Here is a 19,106-nt window from a genome sequence, read left to right on the forward strand (position 1 = left end):
AGATTTATTCTTAAGAGGGCTCCCGCTAGTACATGAGCAGTTAATAGTTCCTGCAAGTTATTTAGGGGAGGGACAACCAACACGTCTTACAAATTTGTATCTAAATCAGCCCAACCTCAGGATTTCTGGGCAAGAAGTGGAAGAAGGTGAAGTAGAGAAGGGAAAAAACATTTTTGGTTTGAAAGGAGATGGGGATGGATAGTCACGGTGAATGTCACAAGTTAGGAAAGGCAGGTATGGTGCTGAGGAGAGAGATCTGAATGCACATTTGGGAATCACTGGGGCAGGGGACAAGGAATGCAAAGGGAAAAGGTGAGGCCTTCCAGAGAGGACAAGCAAGAAGTGGAAAGGGTTAGGGTCAGAACCTGAGGCCACAGCTCTTAACCTTAGCCCTCCAAAGAAACTGGGGCCAGTGGTCTGAGAGGCAAGAGAAGGAAACAGAGTCTCACATTGTTATAATTTGACTTTTCCTTTTTTTCCTAAGAGTTGACTTCTGATATAAGTGAAGTTGGACATTATAGGTCTGTAATGACACTTAGAAAGTTCTTTGTGTGACTGGAATAGAACAGACTCTTAGAAAATATTATGCATGTAGGTTAATAAATAAGTCCTCCTAAACTCTAGCCAAAAAAGGGGAGGAAGGGTTTAAGCAGAGACAGGGAAATGGTCACAGCCTAAAGAATGTCTGTCCCCCACTCTGGCCGTCCCTTTGACAGTGAGCAGAACTCAACCAGATGAGAGGAGGAAAAGACAGCAAATGGCAGGGAAGGGTAATCAGCTCGTGGGATTGGTAGTTTAGCTCATTTACCACCAAAGGCCAAGCTGAGAGGTGATGTGTTGAATGCTCTCACCACAAAAGAAAAAAAAAAAAAAAAATATATATATATATATATATCTTTTTAATTTAAGGGAGTGATGGAAAGTTGGGAAGGTGAAAAATAAGTAAATTAAAAGCCCTAAAACAAAATTTAGAACAAAATTTTATAGATGGAAAAGAATGAACACTTTTTATTATTTATTTATTTATTTTTAAAGATATTTTATTTTATCTATTTGAGAGAGAGAATGAGAGAGAGAGAGAGAGAGAGAGCAGAGGAGGTGGGAGGGTCAGAGGGAGAAGCAGACTCCTCAAGGAGCAGGGAGCCCAATGTTGGACCCATCCCGGGACTCCAGGATCATGACCTGAGCTGAAGACAGTCGCTCAACCAACTGAGCCACCCAGGAAATCACATTTTAAAATGATGTAGTATATTAACATGGCACATTAACACTAAAATATCACTAACTCCCAGAAGAGAAAGACAAAGCACTAAAGATACTAAATGCATAATTACGAAAATGCAACATTCATAAAATTAAACAATTCTGAATTGCTTCTCAATGATATATTACAAACATTAGCATGATAATATATTGTCCTTTGAAAAAGTGTATTTGATTCTTTAGACTCAGCCAAGAAAGTACTTGGAAATAAGAAGAGGAAACGAAATTCTTTACACAAAAATAGAACCTACAAAGTTTGCAATAATAATTTAAATGGAAAAAGGCTGTTCTTATGGCAATATGTTTTACCATCTCAATTTTATAAACATAATAAACATGTACATTTCAGTATTTGAGTAGTTAAAAGATAAACGAAAGTATGATTACCATAATGAAATAAACACATTTTCCTGGATACTTTTCCAGAAGTTAAACATTGGCTAAAGAGAGTATAATATCTCTAAAGAGCCTGCTTGCCTTTTCAATCCAATTAAAATTTTAAATTAGCAATAAATTAAAGCTTTTCCTCTGAAACAGTGAGGTCTATTGGTACTCACATGATAGTTTCCAAAGTAGATGAGAGACTCAAAAAAAAGTAGTATTTCATTTGTGCATACATGGGTCAGCTGCAATTATAGAAGTAGTATGTGATCTGCTATTGACTGATTTTTGTGCCCCTCCCAAATCTATACATTGAAGCCCTACACCTTGGTGTGATGATATCAGGAGTTGGGGTCTTTGGGAGGAAATTAGGACTAGAAGAAACCACCATAGTATAGCCTCCATGATGGGATTGGTACCTTTACAAGAAGAAGAAGAGACCAGAGCTTCCTCTCCCCACCGTGTGAGGATACAAGGAGAAAGTGGCCATCTACCAGGAAATGGCCAGGAAGAGTTCTCTCACTAACAGCCAAATCTGGTGACATCTTGAGCTTGGTTATCTAAATTCCAGAACCCTGAGAAATAAATGTCTGTTGTTGAAGTCCCCAGTCTATAGTACTTCATTAAGGCAGGTCAAGCAATGGATCAATATCTTAATTTAACAACACAATAATGTACTTAAAATTTTAATAATTGATTAGAAATTGGGGGCACCTGGATGGCTCAGTTGGTGAAGTGTCTACGTTCGGCTCAGGTCATGATCTCAGGGTTGAGATTGGCCCTGCATCGGGCTCTCTGCTCAGTGGGAAGCCTGCTTCCCCCTGTGCCTATGCTCCTCCTCGCTTGTTCGCGTGCTCTCTCTCTCATTCTCTCTCTCTCAAATAAATAAAAATCTTTAAAGAAATAACTGATTAGAAATTCAAACTCTTATGTTGAGTTTTAAGAGTCACTGAATTATTTCTTCATCATTTGATGCTAATGCTGATCTCAGTTACTGAACATCGTCTTTGCTTCCGTTAGTAAGAGAAACTATTTCCTAGGAGTAAGAAAATTATATGAGGTGTCCTTCTTTTCTTTTTAAGATTTAAATTATTTATTTGACAGAGGGAGAGAGACAGAGAGAGAGAGGGGACACAAGCAGGGTTATGGGAGAGGGAGAACCAGGCTTCCCACTGAGCAGGGGGCCCAGTGTGGGGCTCCATCCCAGGACCCTGGGATCATGACCTGGGCTAAAGGCAGATGCTTAATGACTGAGCCACCCAGGTGCCCCATAAAGTGTCTTTCTGAAGACATTTTCTCTAAGAATCTTTTGAATTTTTTTTTGTTTAATTTCTGTCATAAAGAATAAACCAGATCATATATAGCAAAGGTTTGTTATAGTTTGTTGTGCAAAGCAAGAGTGTAATGAACATTGTGAGTGAATGTGTGCAATTTTTTTCTTCTGAAGTTTCCTATTGTCCCTATCAATTGAAATACCTTCTATTGGTCATTACACCAAGCAAAACGGGTAACTTTACTGACCAGTTCATTCTCTCCATTGCAATTCCAAAAGCAATTTCTTCAATAAAACCCAACTCAAGGGGTGCCTGTTTGGCTCAGTCAGTTATGGGTCTGACTCTTGATTTCTTAGGTCATGATCCCAGGGTCCTGAGATCAAGCCCCATATCGGGCTCTGTGCTCAGCTAGGAGTCTGCTTGAGATTTTCTCTTTCCCTCTCCCTCCACCCCTCTCCTTCCACTTATGAGTGCTCTCTAAACAAAATAAATAAATAAATAAATCTTTAAAAATATAAAAAACTTTAAAAAATTAAACCCAACTCATAGTTAATCGTGGTCTATTCAAACAAAACAATTACTCCTTGATTCTTCTGGGTTGAAAACTCAAATCCAACTGCTTGTTTAGATTTCGGGGTCTTTATACTAACTGTCACACACAAATGACCCACTGTACAACCACACAGTCACGGACCCCACTGGAAAATAGGTGTTGACAGCTAACAAGTGATTCCAAGTCGGCAAGAAACCCAAGGGCCTGTTGATGAGGTGATACTATATTCCATATAAAATGGCATCTGTGTATATATATGGAATTGTGAAGGTAAAGTGTGGACAAACTGAACTCTAAAAGCTAGAGTAAAATTTTAGGGTAGAAAAGCAAATAGCTATGAATAAGGACCCATGGGTGGAGAGGCCATGCTAACCCACTTTTTTTTTTAAAGATGCTTATTTATTTATTTGACAGAACGAGTACAAGCAGGGGGAGCAGCAGACAGAGGGAGAGGGAGAAGAAGGCTCCCCACTGAGCCCCAATCCACTTTGGAAAACTTTGAGTCACACGTGGTCCTTCTGTTTCTGTTTTTTATATCTCATTCTATTGGTAAATCCTTTTTTTATACCAGATTGCCCCAGTGCATTTATTCTCCCACGTGTACATGTTCTCCTCTATCCTGGAGCTGCAAGTCCTTCTCTCATCCTCCCTCTTCTTTGACAGCCAAAGTTCCCTCATCAGTAAGTGCTGGAGGAAGTCAGAGAGCCTCCATTAAGTCCCCATTACCACACCCGTTTGCTGTTTGGCCGCATCTCTTCTCCCATTGCCCCCGTGGGAGGTCCTCAACCCTGTCTGCATAGCACAGCACTGGAGGCACACTGGAAAACTATCCTGCTTGAATCAGAATCTCTATGGGCAGAGCCAGGATACTGGAACTATAAATAAAATTAGCAAGACCAAACCCTCCAGCTGAGGACCAGATCTCATCATGTGTGTGTGCTCAAAGCCTTGCTCCAGCAACTTTCCTTCCTTACTTCTGTGCCAGCAGTTCTTCCCTCCCAGATACATGATTTCTTTCCACTACACACATGCTATTATTTCTCCCATGATATTATTTCTCTCAGAAATCCCATATTTCTCCCATGATCTCCCATGAAACAAAGTTCCCTTCATTTCTTTTCCCCTCTGTAGCTACCTTACCATTTCTCCCTTCTACCTAAAACTCCCTTCAAGAGGTCTCCATTTCCCAGTGTCCATTTCTGTTCACCCACTCTGTCTCCATTCTTATCCACTTGAGTTTTGCTCCCAACAATTCACCAAAACTATACCTTCCATATTTCTAAATGCAAAGGTTCAATTCTTTCTCCACCCCAAGACTGAGAAGCAGTGTTTGACAGTCAATCACTCTCCTCCTTGAAAAGTGCTCGTCAGTTAGCTCCCAGGACAGCTCCCCCACCTCATGTTCCACCTTTCTTTGTTGCTCCTGGTGGATCTGCCTCATTTCTGAATTCTTAATATTGGAGCTCCCTAGGGCTCAGTTCTTGAGCTTTTTGTATTTTTATCTACTCTCATTCCCTAAGTGATATATAGTCTTTCAGCTTTTGATGCCCATCTGTCTCCAATTTTTATCTCCAAACAACATGATGCCCTCTCCTGATCTGACCTCCTAGCAGCATCCCTATCTCTGTTAATAACATTTCATTCTCCTGGTTGTTCAGGCCAGAACAGAGTCAGTGTGATCCTTGAGTCTGTAGAATCTGGGTTCCATAGTTTTGCCCTTGGGTGTCATGCCTCTGAATTATGTTACAGTACCTGGGGAAAGGAATTAAGGTGGCTCATGAGCTGACCTTAAAAAAGGGAGATTATCCAAGATGATTCAAGTGAATTCTTTGCCCCTGGATCACATGGGCCTTGAAGGTGGAAGAAGGAGGCAAAAGATTTGTTCAGAGAGACGCAAGGACAGAAAAAGGAGCAGAAGAAATTCCAAGCATGAGAGGGACACTCCATCAACACTTGCCAGCTCTGAAGACGGAGGAGGCACTAGGGTTGAAGGGAAATTATGCCCTCCAGAAAATGGACAAGTCAAGGAAAGCAATCCTCACCTAGAACCTCCAGAAAGCATCGCAGCCTGATGATACCTGAATTTCAGGCCAGTGGGACTCACCCCAGACTTCTGACCACACCTATAAGAGGATATACTCATACCTTTTGCAACTACACACTAAAGGAGAGGCCATTCATTATGGCAGTAGTACAAACTGATCTACTCCCCATCACCCATCCATCAGCATTTCCTGTTAGCTCTATCCTGAAAGTATATGCCCCAATTGACAGTTTTTCACCACGCCCTCACTCCACCTTGGTCCAAGCCACCATCATTTTGTGCCCAATTTCCTGGGAAAGCCTCCCTGCTCTGTCCTCACAATTCTTTATTCAAGTCACAGTGCAGCAGCCAAGCTCGTCCTGTTAAGTCATAAGTGATATGAGCTCCACTCAAGCCCCCACAATGTCTTCAGGACTCACTGAGCACAAAAGCTGGAATCCTTCCCATGACCCTTCCAGCCCCTCCATGCTGGCTTCTTACCTTCCGTCCTCCCGATTTATTCACACTGGCTCCTCCCACAGGCTGGGAGGTTCCTTCCCAGTTCCAGACTCACCTGAAAGACTCCTCCTCAGATATCCATTTGCCTAACTCCCCACACCTCCCTCCAGAGTCTCCCTCCTTCCTTCCTTCCATTACCCCCCATACTACGTGTCCAACGTATCTTAATTTTTATGGTCACACACCAGACAGTGGGGCCTCACAGAGACAGAGATGTGGTTTCCTTCATTCACAGCTGCCTGGCCCATAATAAAAACACAATACATATTTGATGAATTTAGGCATTTTTCCTATGGAATATGGCTGCTGGTTTCATTCGTCCAATCCCCATGGCTACTATCTCAGGCCGGTTCAATCTAACATGGAAATTTCATCGTTGGATTTTTAGTTGGTGTCTTTGTTTCTTGTTCTTATCCTTATCCTTCCATGTCTCCTACAGATATACATCCCTGATTAACCTTTGCTCAAGGTTTTTCTTCTGAGGAACATACAGTGGATCCCACTGCACTCTGCTTCAAAAATAGGGCTTGAAGTATTCACAATAATCCTATTTCCTCAGTACCAGCTTAGCAGCCCCGCCCCTCACTCCTGTTCCCTTCAGGCAGGTCTCCCTCACTCACGCAGGGCAGCTGCTCTCCACACTGTCCAAGTGTGGTTTCTTCTTTACAGACAGCTTCCTCCAGAACCCCTCAGAGATCACATTCTACTGCCCAGCTCTTCCTGTTCATACCAGACTTCATTTCTACTGTTTTCTACTTTCTTACGAGGGTCCCCCCCCCACTTAGATTCGAGGTTTTCTGAAGGCAGGACTCCTATCTCGGGCTCTTGATTGCCCAAGTGACACGCCTACATCAGGGTTAATTCTGATTTTATGACTTCAGTGTCCTCACGAAATGTTACAATATGGAATATATATTAGTACACATAATATATATTATACATATATTAAGTAGTTCCTCTTGGTCTCTGGATTTATGATTTTATTATTCTTAAATTTGTAACCCTAATTCAGGCATTATTTGTCCTGTTGATATTTTACATGAGAGATTTGGTGAACAATCTCTTTGTGGTTGTGTGACTGTTAAATCGATGTAGGGCTTAGGTCTTCCTGCAACCTAATTTAGACATGTTCCAACAATACGGCCTGGTAAGCATGAACAAATTGCTTTCCTCTCTCAGTCAACACTGCTGGAAGGTACTGGGAGGGGGAGGAGGGGGCTGTGAAATGGGCTGAGAGCATCCCTTCCCCTGAAGGTACTTACAGCTCCTCAGAGGGGACGGCCATGAAATGAAGAGCTCCAAGTAGGAAGAGAATAATAAAATGGTAGCTAATTCCTATTCCTATTTCTATCCATGAATTCAAAATGAGATAATAATGAATTTTGCAACATAATCTCATCATCAAAGAAAACAATTTCATTGGGAAAAAGAATTCATTAAAAATTTGAATGCACAATTTACAAGGAAATCACACGCTTTCCAGGTAGGTAATTCTTTAAAACATATTACAATAATTTTACCAAAAGTTTGCATTTTGTTCACTTGTACTAGACTTGGAAGTTTTAACTATGTTCTTTCGAAAGAGGATATTTCCTTGACTATCTCAGATTTTTTTTTTTTTTTGAAAGACTCCTAACATTTAAAAGAAATACCATCCTTCATCTCCCCACTAGGAAACAACAAACAGAAACTATGAAAACCCACACCGGAAAACTTCTATGTCACGTACCTTCTTTGTCATCGTGGTGGATAATTGCATCCTGTATCATGTCGGCAAGGTTAAAGTGGACTTTCTGACTCTTCCCATGTTTCAGCTTTTTCAGGAATCCTTCCTGCTTCTGAAAAGCCTTCTCTCTTTCATAGTAGGCTTTGATCTGCTCACAGCGCATGCGCTTCACCAGCCGCTGCCGCTGGCCGAGGGGAAGGGACTCCAGCAAGCACTGGTCAATTTCCATTTCATGGGTTCGGAAAACGTTACATAGCTGAAAGCAACCTGCAAGAAATACAGTGAGAAAACGTCACCAGACCCTTCCTCCAACAATACAGGAGCACGACGGAGCTCACTAGACCATTACTCCAATGATACAGGAGCACGACAGAGCTCACTCGACTCCCTCTTGCCCCAGCACGGAAGTCAGAAACTTGTTAATCATTCCTTTTTGAACTTGGTGTGCAAATGGCAAAGGCCAGCTCACAGATCGGGAAAGAAGCAAAGAGAGTTGATGTCCTACTCAACATCGCACAGTAATAATATAAATCATATAACTAGAGCTAGATGTGTGGTTTTACGCAACTTAATATTAGCAAACACCATCCTTTCTTATTTTTCTTAAACCTGCATCAAAGGCCTAAAAGTTCTACAGATGCATTAGAGTTCCATCATTGAATAACACCAACTAAACTTTGTGTTAAATCTTGGCAGAAAGCCATTCTGAGTCTTTCAGCACACCTTAATAAAATCTGTTTATCCCGATGCCTCTGCTTATCTAATGTAACAGAACCTATGCAGGCTATCAGCTGTTTATGTGACACAGTGATTATTTCCACCCATATATTGCTAAACACATTTCCTAGGGATTGTAACATCCATCTCTAAGAGACAAAATAATGGTTGAACAATGAAACAGATTTTTCTCTTGGCACTTCAGAACCATGGATAGAACTCTTGCTGTTGTGGTCTCTGTCTTCTTAATACAGTGATTAACGGACTGAATTCTGTCCTGAAACTGAAACAATATTCAATTTCTTTCCACCTGATATTCCGTAAAAACACTTCCTAAAACCCTTGTAATAGAAACGTACAAGCTCATTACCTACCACTAGATTCAAATTCTACTATTGGCAGAAAATGAACACTAGAACACTGAGAATTCGAGAATTGAACCCACAGGTTTAGAAGTGTCTGGATATTCTTCTCTTCAGGTATTTATGGTGGAAGTCAAAGGAACTATGTAACCCCACAAATGTGGTTGATGATAGGCCGTGTATGGAAAGATCACTCAGAAAGGGCACAGCTGCTTCATCTTCGGGGAGATGTCCAAGTCCTTTGAAAGGACATAGCTTTGTGACCAGGCGGTTTCCATTTCTGGATCACTTGGTGCTTTTCAAAGTTATTCTCACAACCACTGGGCCAGACCATCTCTCTTTCACAAGAAAAGGAAATGGATTTGAGAGAGGCTATGACTTGGCCAGAGCCAAAGAGATGATTATATGACAGTCACAAATGTTCCATAAAGGCTCAAGAAAAATACAGAATAAGAGAAAGCGACTCTCTTCAGCCATATATTTAATATATGTAAGGGGGAGCAGGGAGGAGGGGAAGGAAGCAGAGCAGGGAAATTTTATTCTGGTTTTTTGTTAGCATTTGACGACGTTGTAGAATCCTGTATTTTCATCAATATCTTCATAAGTATTTGTCAGAGTGATGTGAGAAGCATCAGCTAACTCCATATAAAACGCTCCCTTTCCAGTGACCTAAACACAAAGACACAGCGGCGGTCGTGACATCAACAAATCACTCTCAAGTCTGTCTGTGTGATAAAAGCCGTGATCACAAGAAGATTGTCTGTGAGAGCTCATTAATAATGGCAGGAAATACTTCTGCCTTCCAATCTGTTCAGAAAACAGCACTTGGGTTCCCAGGACCTGGTGGCTGCCATGACTTTCCTGGTGCATGAGCAGGTGCTGAGAGGATCAGCAGAACCACTGGAAAACCTGAAGAAGTAAAGCCTAGGACGTCACAGCATGTCCCTGCTGAGGAGTAATCGGTCCAAGGTAGAGGACAACCTAATAAATACGACAGTCCTCTCTGGGATTTGGCTTATATGAAAAACTGTATTGCAAAATTTTCAATTAACTTTAAAGGAGTCTGCAGTAACAGCCCCTGATCCATAGACCAACCCACTCAGTCTGTCAAGACGAGCACTGAGGGACGCTCATAAATTAATTCCCTTATGATTTGGAAAATCAGATGCCAAGGCTGTTAAATTTCAGATCCCTACATGGATAAAATATTAATTTTTAACATATTTTCTTGTTCAGTAATTTCCCATGCTTTGATTTTTAAAAGGTCTAAACTTTCGCTTATTTTACATTCTAAGCACATGACGGGTGCCGTGACTTTCTTTTTGTCTAATTAGGGGTGGAGCAGCTGTGTCACACATATGAGCTGCTGTCAAGCTGTAAGATATCACCCGAAAATAACGTAGTTAAGGGAAACTTAGTTTTGAGGCAGTCTACCCAAAACCTATGAAACTTAGTCACCGAGGCACTGAGATAACAGTCATTAATACCTCAGGTGACAATCTGTACAGGCCAGGCTGGCAGATGGTTAAGGCTGAAGAGGAAGTACAGGAGTCTGAGCTGGGCAAGGCTGGTTTGTACCCCTGGGATAGAGGTCCAGGCAGGCACTCTCTTCCAGCTGTCCTGGAGGAGAGTTCACAGGGTTCTGCCTGCCATACTCCTGAACTGAGGGCTTTTCCCTGGAATTGCCTGTAATTCTTTCCTGCTATTTTGGCTCTCTTGGCCTAGAAAAAGCCACACATGAACTAACACAACTTCAACAATATATGAACCTCATTCTCACATTCTCACAATAATGTATCAGCTCATTAGCATGCAGGACACATTTATAGTAAAATAGCCTATTTGCATTATTGTGGCAGAGACTAAAAAGGGAGACCAGTTGTCTTTTCTCCTTACGTGAGTAGGTATCATTTTTGAGCTCCCTAGGGCTGGCACACACAAAAAAATGCTCACATGCATTTTATCATATTCTAGCCACCTACAGCTTGCTGTCTGTGAACATGGTGGCCATGGAAGCCACGCAGCAAGGATGGCCATGGTCTTGCCACTCAGGGTCCCCACTACTGCTTGGAGCAACCTACACCAACCAGCCTTTCCCTTAACTCTGTACCTGAAAAAGAAATGAATTTCTACTGCAATTGGGCACTGATGTTTTTAAAGGGGTTTTAACTCTTAAAAAATTAACATCACCCTAACTAGAAATGTGTTTTTGTTGTTGTTTTGTTTTGGTTTTTTTTGTCTTCACAGTGTTGAGGGGTGATCAAGGGAGCATTCAACATTTTGAATATTTTGTAGAATTTTGAATGGTAAGACTACACCATTACTACCTACCAAGTGAGGTTCTAGCAAACTTTTGACACTTATCTCCGGCGCAGTGGGAATGGAATCTTTAATTTGTCGGTTTGCCTATTACCATGGTGCAAATGTCACAGTCAGTCTCAAGCCACCAAAGTCACATCCCTAAACAAAGAGATGGAAAGAGGTCCTCTCCCCAAGGGAGGGAGGGTCGACTTCAGAACAACCACTGCATCAAGCCCACCTTGGAGGACCACGGCTTCACATGCATCAGAATCAATAAATATTCAGGAATTCCTAAATATATATGTATATTCCTATTTCTTGCTTTATTTTTCTCCTTTGTATTGATCACCCTGAATTATGTTTCTACAATATCAATCATTATACTTAGACTGTATCTTATACTAATACTGTTTACTAAAATACACCACATATTTTCTTTTTTATCTATAAGTCCTCCAAAAAGCAGGAACTTGGACAATTTTATCCACTGCTTATTATCAGCATCTGGAATAGTAGACATGGGATATTTTTGTTGATGTTGTTCTTGAAACTGTTTAATTAAATTGCTGGCAGAAATACCATATGTATGGCTAAAACTTGACCCAGCATTCAACATAGAGTAGTAACGGATGTCTATTAGTTCTGCTCTTCCAGAAATGCACAACAGCACCGTACTTCTCACCTAATTGCTCTTCCTCACTAAATTATCTGGACTGCCTCAGTGTAGCCAAGTTTATGATAGTAATGGAGTTCTTGATCTATCAAATTACTCCGTTTGTGGGGGGGAACTATATGTTGCAATTCTAGATAAAACTTTAGAGACATTTGCCATAGCCAGAAATCCTTGCTCAATAAACATGCATCTCTATATAACAAAATTATTGAGCCAGCAAATAAAATATATCAAGGAAAAAGCAAAGATCTATCTTAATTATAGAACATCTAAGTAAAAAATGAGGAGTTCCATGCTTTGATCTTGGAGGGCCCTATCATTGTGCCATGATATCAGGAGGCCTTATTGTAGCAAACCAGAAATATAAAGACTAATGTTAAGGAAAAGGGAACTCGGAAAATGACCTCCTGAAATTATTCTGCTGTACAACTACCAGAAATTCCTTCAACTCGATAAGAACCAAAACCTTCATAGGGCCATGGTACACTCATTGTGGGAGTTTTCTTTTCTTTTCTTTCCTTTTTTTTTTTTTTAAGATTTATTTATTTATTTATTTATCTATCTATCTATCTATCTATCTATCTATCTATCTATCTATTTGACAGGGAGAGATCACAACTAGGCAGAGAGACAGGCAGAAAGAGAGGAAGTGAAGCAGGCTCCCTGCTGAGCAGAGAGCCCTACACAGGGCTCAACTCTAGGACCCTGTGATCATGACCTGAGCCGAAGGCAGAGGCTTAACCCACTGAGCCACTCAGGTGCCCCTCATTGTGGGAGGTTTCCCGCATCTCTTTTCATGACTGCCAGATCAAAGGAGAAATTAAAAAATGGTAAAAACACAGATAATTTGATCTCAAGGACATTTATAGACACTTGCACCCAATTTTCAGGGGAACAGACATTCATGGATGATTTATGAAGTTGGCTATGTCTTAGGCCACAAAGCAAAAAAAAAATTCAAAAAATGCTAAAGAACTTATATTATACAGGTACTTTCCTAGCATACTTGAGAATAGCACATCAGCTCCAGAGGTGAAGCCACATCTCCCAGTATGCTCAGAAACTCACAATGCTGATCCTAAATAAAGCAGATCCAAGGAAGAAAACTAATGGAAATAATACTTTTTCAGTGCAAACCATCAAGGAAAGTCTCATCAAAATTTCACAGATGAAACTAAAACATTGCATAGAAATAAATCTATAGCTTTCATTGTACCTGTTAGAAAAGAATCTCATCTTAGAATAGGTGACACAGCATCTTCGTAGGAAAGAACAAGAAAGGGAAGTCCAAAAAAGGAAGAAGAAAATGAAATGAGGGCCCAAATGGATAGAAAGGAAATAAAGGATGAGCAAAGACAAAGACAGGCATGGAAAATGGGCAATATCCAGAAAAAATATATCTTACTAAAAATGACCCAAGAAGAAAAAATTGAATAGGTTTACAATCATTACATTAATTAAATTAATTGCTAAAAATCCAATTACAAAAAAAGGAAACTAGCATACAAAAGCATGCCCCAAATTATTTCACTGGCCTTTAAGGAATGGATAACCTGTGTTTCCCCCCAATTTTTCTAGAGACTAGAAAAAAATGGAAATAGCCTCAACTTGTTTTCTGAGACTGGCATAAGCTTGATACCAAAAGCCAAATGAGAACATCACAAAAAAAAAAGGAGTCATAGATCAATGTTGTCTACACATACATGTGTAAACAGTGTATGTATATATGTTTTCAGTGGAATGAAAGGATGGCTAATTTTAGAACATCTATGAATGTCTGTCACTACCTTTCAATTCTGTTCCAAATTTAGAAAAGGAAGGCCCTCTATCTTTGCTTTTTTTATACCTTAAAACGAAGGTTTCCATCAGCATAGACAACAAAAGGAAAAGAAATAAGGACCCTAATGTGAGTAACCGATAGGCCAGAATTTTGCTCAACACAAGTCAGTATATACACACAAGAAGAAAGTTACATTTTCAAACCCAATAATAGATGTGTGGCCTTACTCATGTCTAGAAAAATTTTAAAACATACCATTTCACACTCATGTGACTGACAACATTGTCCCATTGGTATTAAAGGGAAATTGGAACCACTTTGTTGAATTGAACATGTGTCTCTCTCCCACAACCATGGTAAGTACTCTGGAAACCTTCTGAAATACATTCCAGGTAAAAATAAACAAATACAAAATAATCCTGCATGCAGTGAAAAGGGTGAAGAGTAAAAAAAGCCAATTTTCTAAGTAATCCCCTCCCTGAGGTTCGAAGGAAAAAAATCTGTTTTGCCACCTGCGCCCTTTAATATTGTCTGTTTCTGTTACTGGTACTGGTTGATGATACACCTAGATCAACAGAACCTGAAAAAGAGAACCTGGAAAGACTTCTGCACACAAGTGGCCCACGGTTCATGACAAAGTGCAAATGCCAGTCGGTGAGGAGCGTGTTGCCAATGAGCGAGGGCAGGGCCTGCGGTCAGCCATAGGGAATAAATGGGCCTCCACCCAGACCTCACACTGTATATTGAAATGAATCCACAAGGAATCCTATAACCCACTTGGAAGACCATAGGAGGAAATCATGGAGACCTGGCTTTCTTAGACTTGACACCAAAGCACAGTCCATGAATGAAAAACTAACTGATGGACATGGTTTCATGGAAACTGAAAGTACTGCTATGTCAAAGCCATGCTGAGAGCATGAAGAGACAAGCTACAGAGCAGGGGAAAGTCCTTGTAAGCACCTGTCCCACAAAGACTCCCATTGAGAACAAGTAAAAACCTTAACATCCAACAGCAAAAAGGCAAATGATCGAACTGGAAAACGGGAGAAGGCATGAAAGATGTTTTTCACTGACACAGATGAATGATGACGGGCAGACACATGAGAAGACGTTTGATAGCACTGGTCATCAGGGAGATGCTCATTAGAAGCGTGATGAATTATCACTATACACCCATCAGAAGAGTTAAGACAGAAATAAAATTAGTAGCTGGGGGGGGTGTGGTGTAGTCGGTTAAGCCCCTGACTCTTGGTTTTGTTTCAGGTCATGATCTCAGAGTCATGAGACTAAGCCCCAGGTCAGGCTCCATGCTCAGTGGAGAGTCTACTTGAGACTTTCTCTTCCTCTCCCTCTGCCCCTCCCTACCCCTGCACTCTCTCTGTCTCTCTAAAGTAAATAAATAAATCTTTAAAAAAATGAAATAAAATTAGTGAGAATATCCAGTGCTGGTGAGGATGTGGAGAAACAGGATGTCTCAACATTGCTGTTGCAAAAGTAAAACAGGATAGCCACACAGGAAAACAGTCTGGCATTTTCTTTAAATAACGACACTCTGTAGCAATGGCTCTAGGTGAGATTATGTCCCATTCTGGGTGGTTTCCACCATGCTGAGGCCAAGGCAAGTTACAAACTTCAGAAGCAAGCACGAGAACAGCTACTTCGGACATGGAGGGAACTTGAGTGTGTTATGCTAAGCAAAATAAGTCAGAGAAAGACAAATAGTGTGCGATTCCCCTGATATGTAGAATTTAAGAAACAAAACAGATGAACATGGGGAAGGGAAACAAAGAAAGAGAGAGGAAGCAAACATAAAAGAGACTCTCAATGTCAGAGAATAAACTGAGGGTTGATGGAGGGAGGTGGGTGGGGGATGGACTAGGCACGGGAGGGGTGGGGGACGGGGATGAAGGAGGGCACTGGGTGGGATGAATGCTGGGTATTATACATATAGCATACATACATACATATATATATTTACATATGTAAGTGATGGACCCCTGAATTCTATACCTGAAACCAATATTGCACTGTATGAGAATTAACCGGATTCTAAATAAAAACTTGAAACAAACAAAAAGAATGGCTTCCTCTCGTAACATTGTCCACCTCCTGTCTGGTGCTGAGTCTGCTGTCACCACAGGACACCAACACGGAAACAAGGCAAGAAGTTAGCAAATGTACCTATGTAGCTTGACTGATTTACTACTACTACTACTACTACTACTATTATTAAACTAAATATTGGTAGATATGTTTCTGTCCTCCAGGAGCTGACCTCAGAAGGCTGAGAATGGAGTGGATTTGGGCATGATTAGAAATAGCTTATTACCCTAGTTTTCCTACAAGAAAAATGAATTGTCAGAATGAAATAAAAGCAGTGCTATAATTTCCAGGGCTCATGGGTGGCTCAGCTAGTGAAGTGTCTGCCTTCAGCTTAGGTCATGATCTCAGGGTCCTGGGATCGAGTCCCACATCAGGCTCCCAGCTCAGCAGGGAGTCTACTTCTTCCTCTCCTCCTCCCCACCCTCTAATGTTCTCTCACTCTCTCTCTAATAAATAAGTAAAATCTCTTTAAAAAAGCCCTATAACTTTCCCTGTGAAAAGAAAGAAAATATATTTTATCATTTATAAGCAAGAATGTGTATTTATCTGAATTTATGAGTATGAATTACATTTCAATGCCATCAGCTTATATTCGTGATTTTGGGGATGCTTCCCATCAAAGACCTCAAATACTCTTCATATTAGGGTAGGTGACCTTGATGTCCTGCTCAGATCCCCCTTACTGGCTGGTACACCCTTCCCAGCTGCTCTGAGTATTGGCTGGGGAGGATTCGACTCAGTCTCCCAGGGAGTGGAAGAGTCTACCCACGGAAGTACGGAAACATGTCCCCTTCACGTAGGGCGACGACTCTATGGAGGGATTTACACCCCAGGGCAAAGTGAACTGGGAGGTTGAAGACTTTTAGCCAAGTCTACCTTGTTTTGCTTCTTCTTTCTGTTCAATTCCTTGAAATCCCACAGGATTTCCCTAATGGATATCCCTTCTATATATTGTCATGTGTTCCTGAAACCCTCTCTCAAGACTCTGCTTCTAGGAAACACAACCTAATACACATAAGATTATATATATTTACCTTAATTTCTGTTAATTTTCATGGTTTACACCAAACGGAAGGATTTTTTTTTGTAGATGCAAAATTTATACAGATCGAACATACCTAATGACATAGGTTTTAAAAAACTAAAAGTAATAACAGCAGAAGAAATAATAAGACACACATGCAAAAGAACAAAGTGGGGCTCTAATGTTCTATCAGAGGCAAAAATCAATGAATATGTATTAAAACCTTAAACATAAGACCTAAAAGTATAAAACTCATGGAAGGAACCAGCAGCTTCATGATGCTGGACTTGGCAATGACTTCTCAGGTAGGACACCACAAACACAGGCAACAGAAGCCAACACTGGCAAGCCCGACCAGCTTATGAACGTTCACTCATCAAAGAACACATTGAACACAGTGAAAAGGCAACCTAAGAAGGAAAGGAGATATCATATATATATATATATTCATATATATATGTGATAAGGGGTTACTATCTAAAATATTAAAAAAAAAACCTCTTACAACTCAACAGTGAAAAAAATAACCAAATTTAAAAACAGGCAAAGGACTTAGACATTTCTCCAACAGTGATATGCAAAAGCATATTTTAAAAAACTCAAAATTCTCAGTGAAATGAAAATCCAACCACAGCGAGTCATCACCTTACACCCACCAGGGGATGGCTTTTACCCTCCCCCCAAAAGAAAACAGAAAATAAGTGTTGGCAAAGATGTGGAGAAACTGAGACCCTTGGACACTGTTAGTGGGATTGCAAAATGGTTTCCTCTCTGGAAAACAGTGTGACGTCTCCACAATAAATTAGAAATAGAACTGCCATAAGATCCAGTGGTCTCACTTCTGGGTGTGTATCCGAAAGACTGAAAGCAGGATCTCAGAGGATACATTTGCACACCTATGTTCACTGCAGCTGCGTTCACAGTGACCAAGAGGTAGAGGCAGATGTCACCGGTGATGAGTGGATAAACACAGTGTGGTCTCTCTGCACAACGGAATATTATTCAGCCTTAAAAAAGTAAGGGAATCCTATCATGTGCTACAAAATGGATAAACCTTGAGGACATGCCTAATGAAAGAAGCCAGTCACAAAACAACATTTTCTATCTGATTCCACTCAATAGAAACAAACTGGAATGGCGATTACCGGGGACTGGAAAGAAGGAGAAGGTGGGAGTCGCTGTTTAATGAGCAGAGAGTATCAGATTTTAAAGCTGAAAAACTTCTAGAGCACCGTGTCACAACAGCGTGAGTGTACTTACCTGCTGATGACACACTTAAAATGGCTAGGCTAGTCAATGATATTTTATGCATTTTACCACCCTAAAAAAAAAAAAGTTGGGGAAAAAAGAGAGAAGACACAAGAGGCCATTTCATAGGAGTTTTTAAAATATATATATATACACACACAGGCTTTTGGAGTCAAGATGGCGGAGAAGTAGCAGCTGAGACTACTTCAGGCAGCAGGAGATCAGCTAGATAGCTTATCTAAAGATTGCAAACACCTACAAATCCGACGGGAGACCGAAGAGAAGAAGAACAGCAATTCTAGAAACAGAAAATCAACCACTTTCTGAAAGGCAGGACTGGCGGAGAAGTGAATCCAAAGCGACGGGAAGATAGACCGCGGGGGGAGGGGCCGGCTCCCGGCAAGCGGCGGAGCCACGGAGCACAAAATCGGGACTCTTAAAAGTCTGTTCCGCTGAGGGACATTGCTCCAGAGGCTTAACCGGGGTGAAGCCCACGCGGGGCCAGTGTGGCCTCAGGTCCCGCAGGGTCACAGAAGGATCGGGGTGTCTGAGTGTCGCAGAGCTCGCAGGTATTAGAACGGGGAAGCCGGCTACAGAGACGGAGCCGAGGAGTGACTCTCAGCTCGGGCTTACCTTGAACCGGTCGCAGGCTCGGTGAGCTCGGAGCGCGGCCGGAGGCCAGGCAGACCGGAGTAATTGGGCGCTGTTCTCTGAGGGCGCACTGAGGAGTGGGGCCCCGGGCTCTCGGCTCCTCCGGGCCGGAGACTGGGCGGCCGCCATCTTCACTCCCGTCCTCCGGACTCTACGGAAAGCGCTCAGGGAACAAAAGCTCCCGAAAGCGAACCCGAGCGGATTACTCAGCCCGGCCCCTGGTAAGGGCGGTGCGACTCCGCCTGGGGCAAAGACACTAGAGAATCACTACAACAGGCCCCTCCCCCAGAAGATCAACAGGAAACCCAGCCGGGACCAAGTTCACTTACGAGGAGTGCAGGTTCAATACCAAGGAGAGCAGCGGGATTCCAGAGGAGGAGAAAGCAAAGCACGGAACTCATGGCTTTCTCCCCATGATTCTTTAGCCTTGCAGTTAATTTAATTTTTTTCTTTTTCAATTTTTTTTCTCTTCTTCTGCTAAATTTTTTTAAACTTTTACCCTTTT

At 41.4% G+C, this 19,106-nt stretch overlaps 1 protein-coding gene across 1 annotated transcript in view; it reads right to left on the bottom strand.

Annotated features, from left to right (window-relative positions):
- MYO16 (myosin XVI) overlaps nt 1–19,106 on the bottom strand; it is a 587,020-nt gene that overhangs the window by 421,690 nt on the left and 146,224 nt on the right. Inside the window, exon 2 of the mRNA XM_032881053.1 lies at nt 7,743–8,006. Coding sequence (XP_032736944.1) covers nt 7,743–7,968 — 226 coding nt within the window. The 5' untranslated portion in view covers nt 7,969–8,006. The remainder of the gene's footprint in view (nt 1–7,742; nt 8,007–19,106) is intronic.

Source organism: Lontra canadensis, unplaced genomic scaffold (genome assembly GCF_010015895.1).
Source record: "Lontra canadensis isolate GAN:19392208 unplaced genomic scaffold, GSC_riverotter_1.0 scaffold73, whole genome shotgun sequence".
NCBI classification, from domain to species: domain Eukaryota; kingdom Metazoa; phylum Chordata; class Mammalia; order Carnivora; family Mustelidae; genus Lontra; species Lontra canadensis.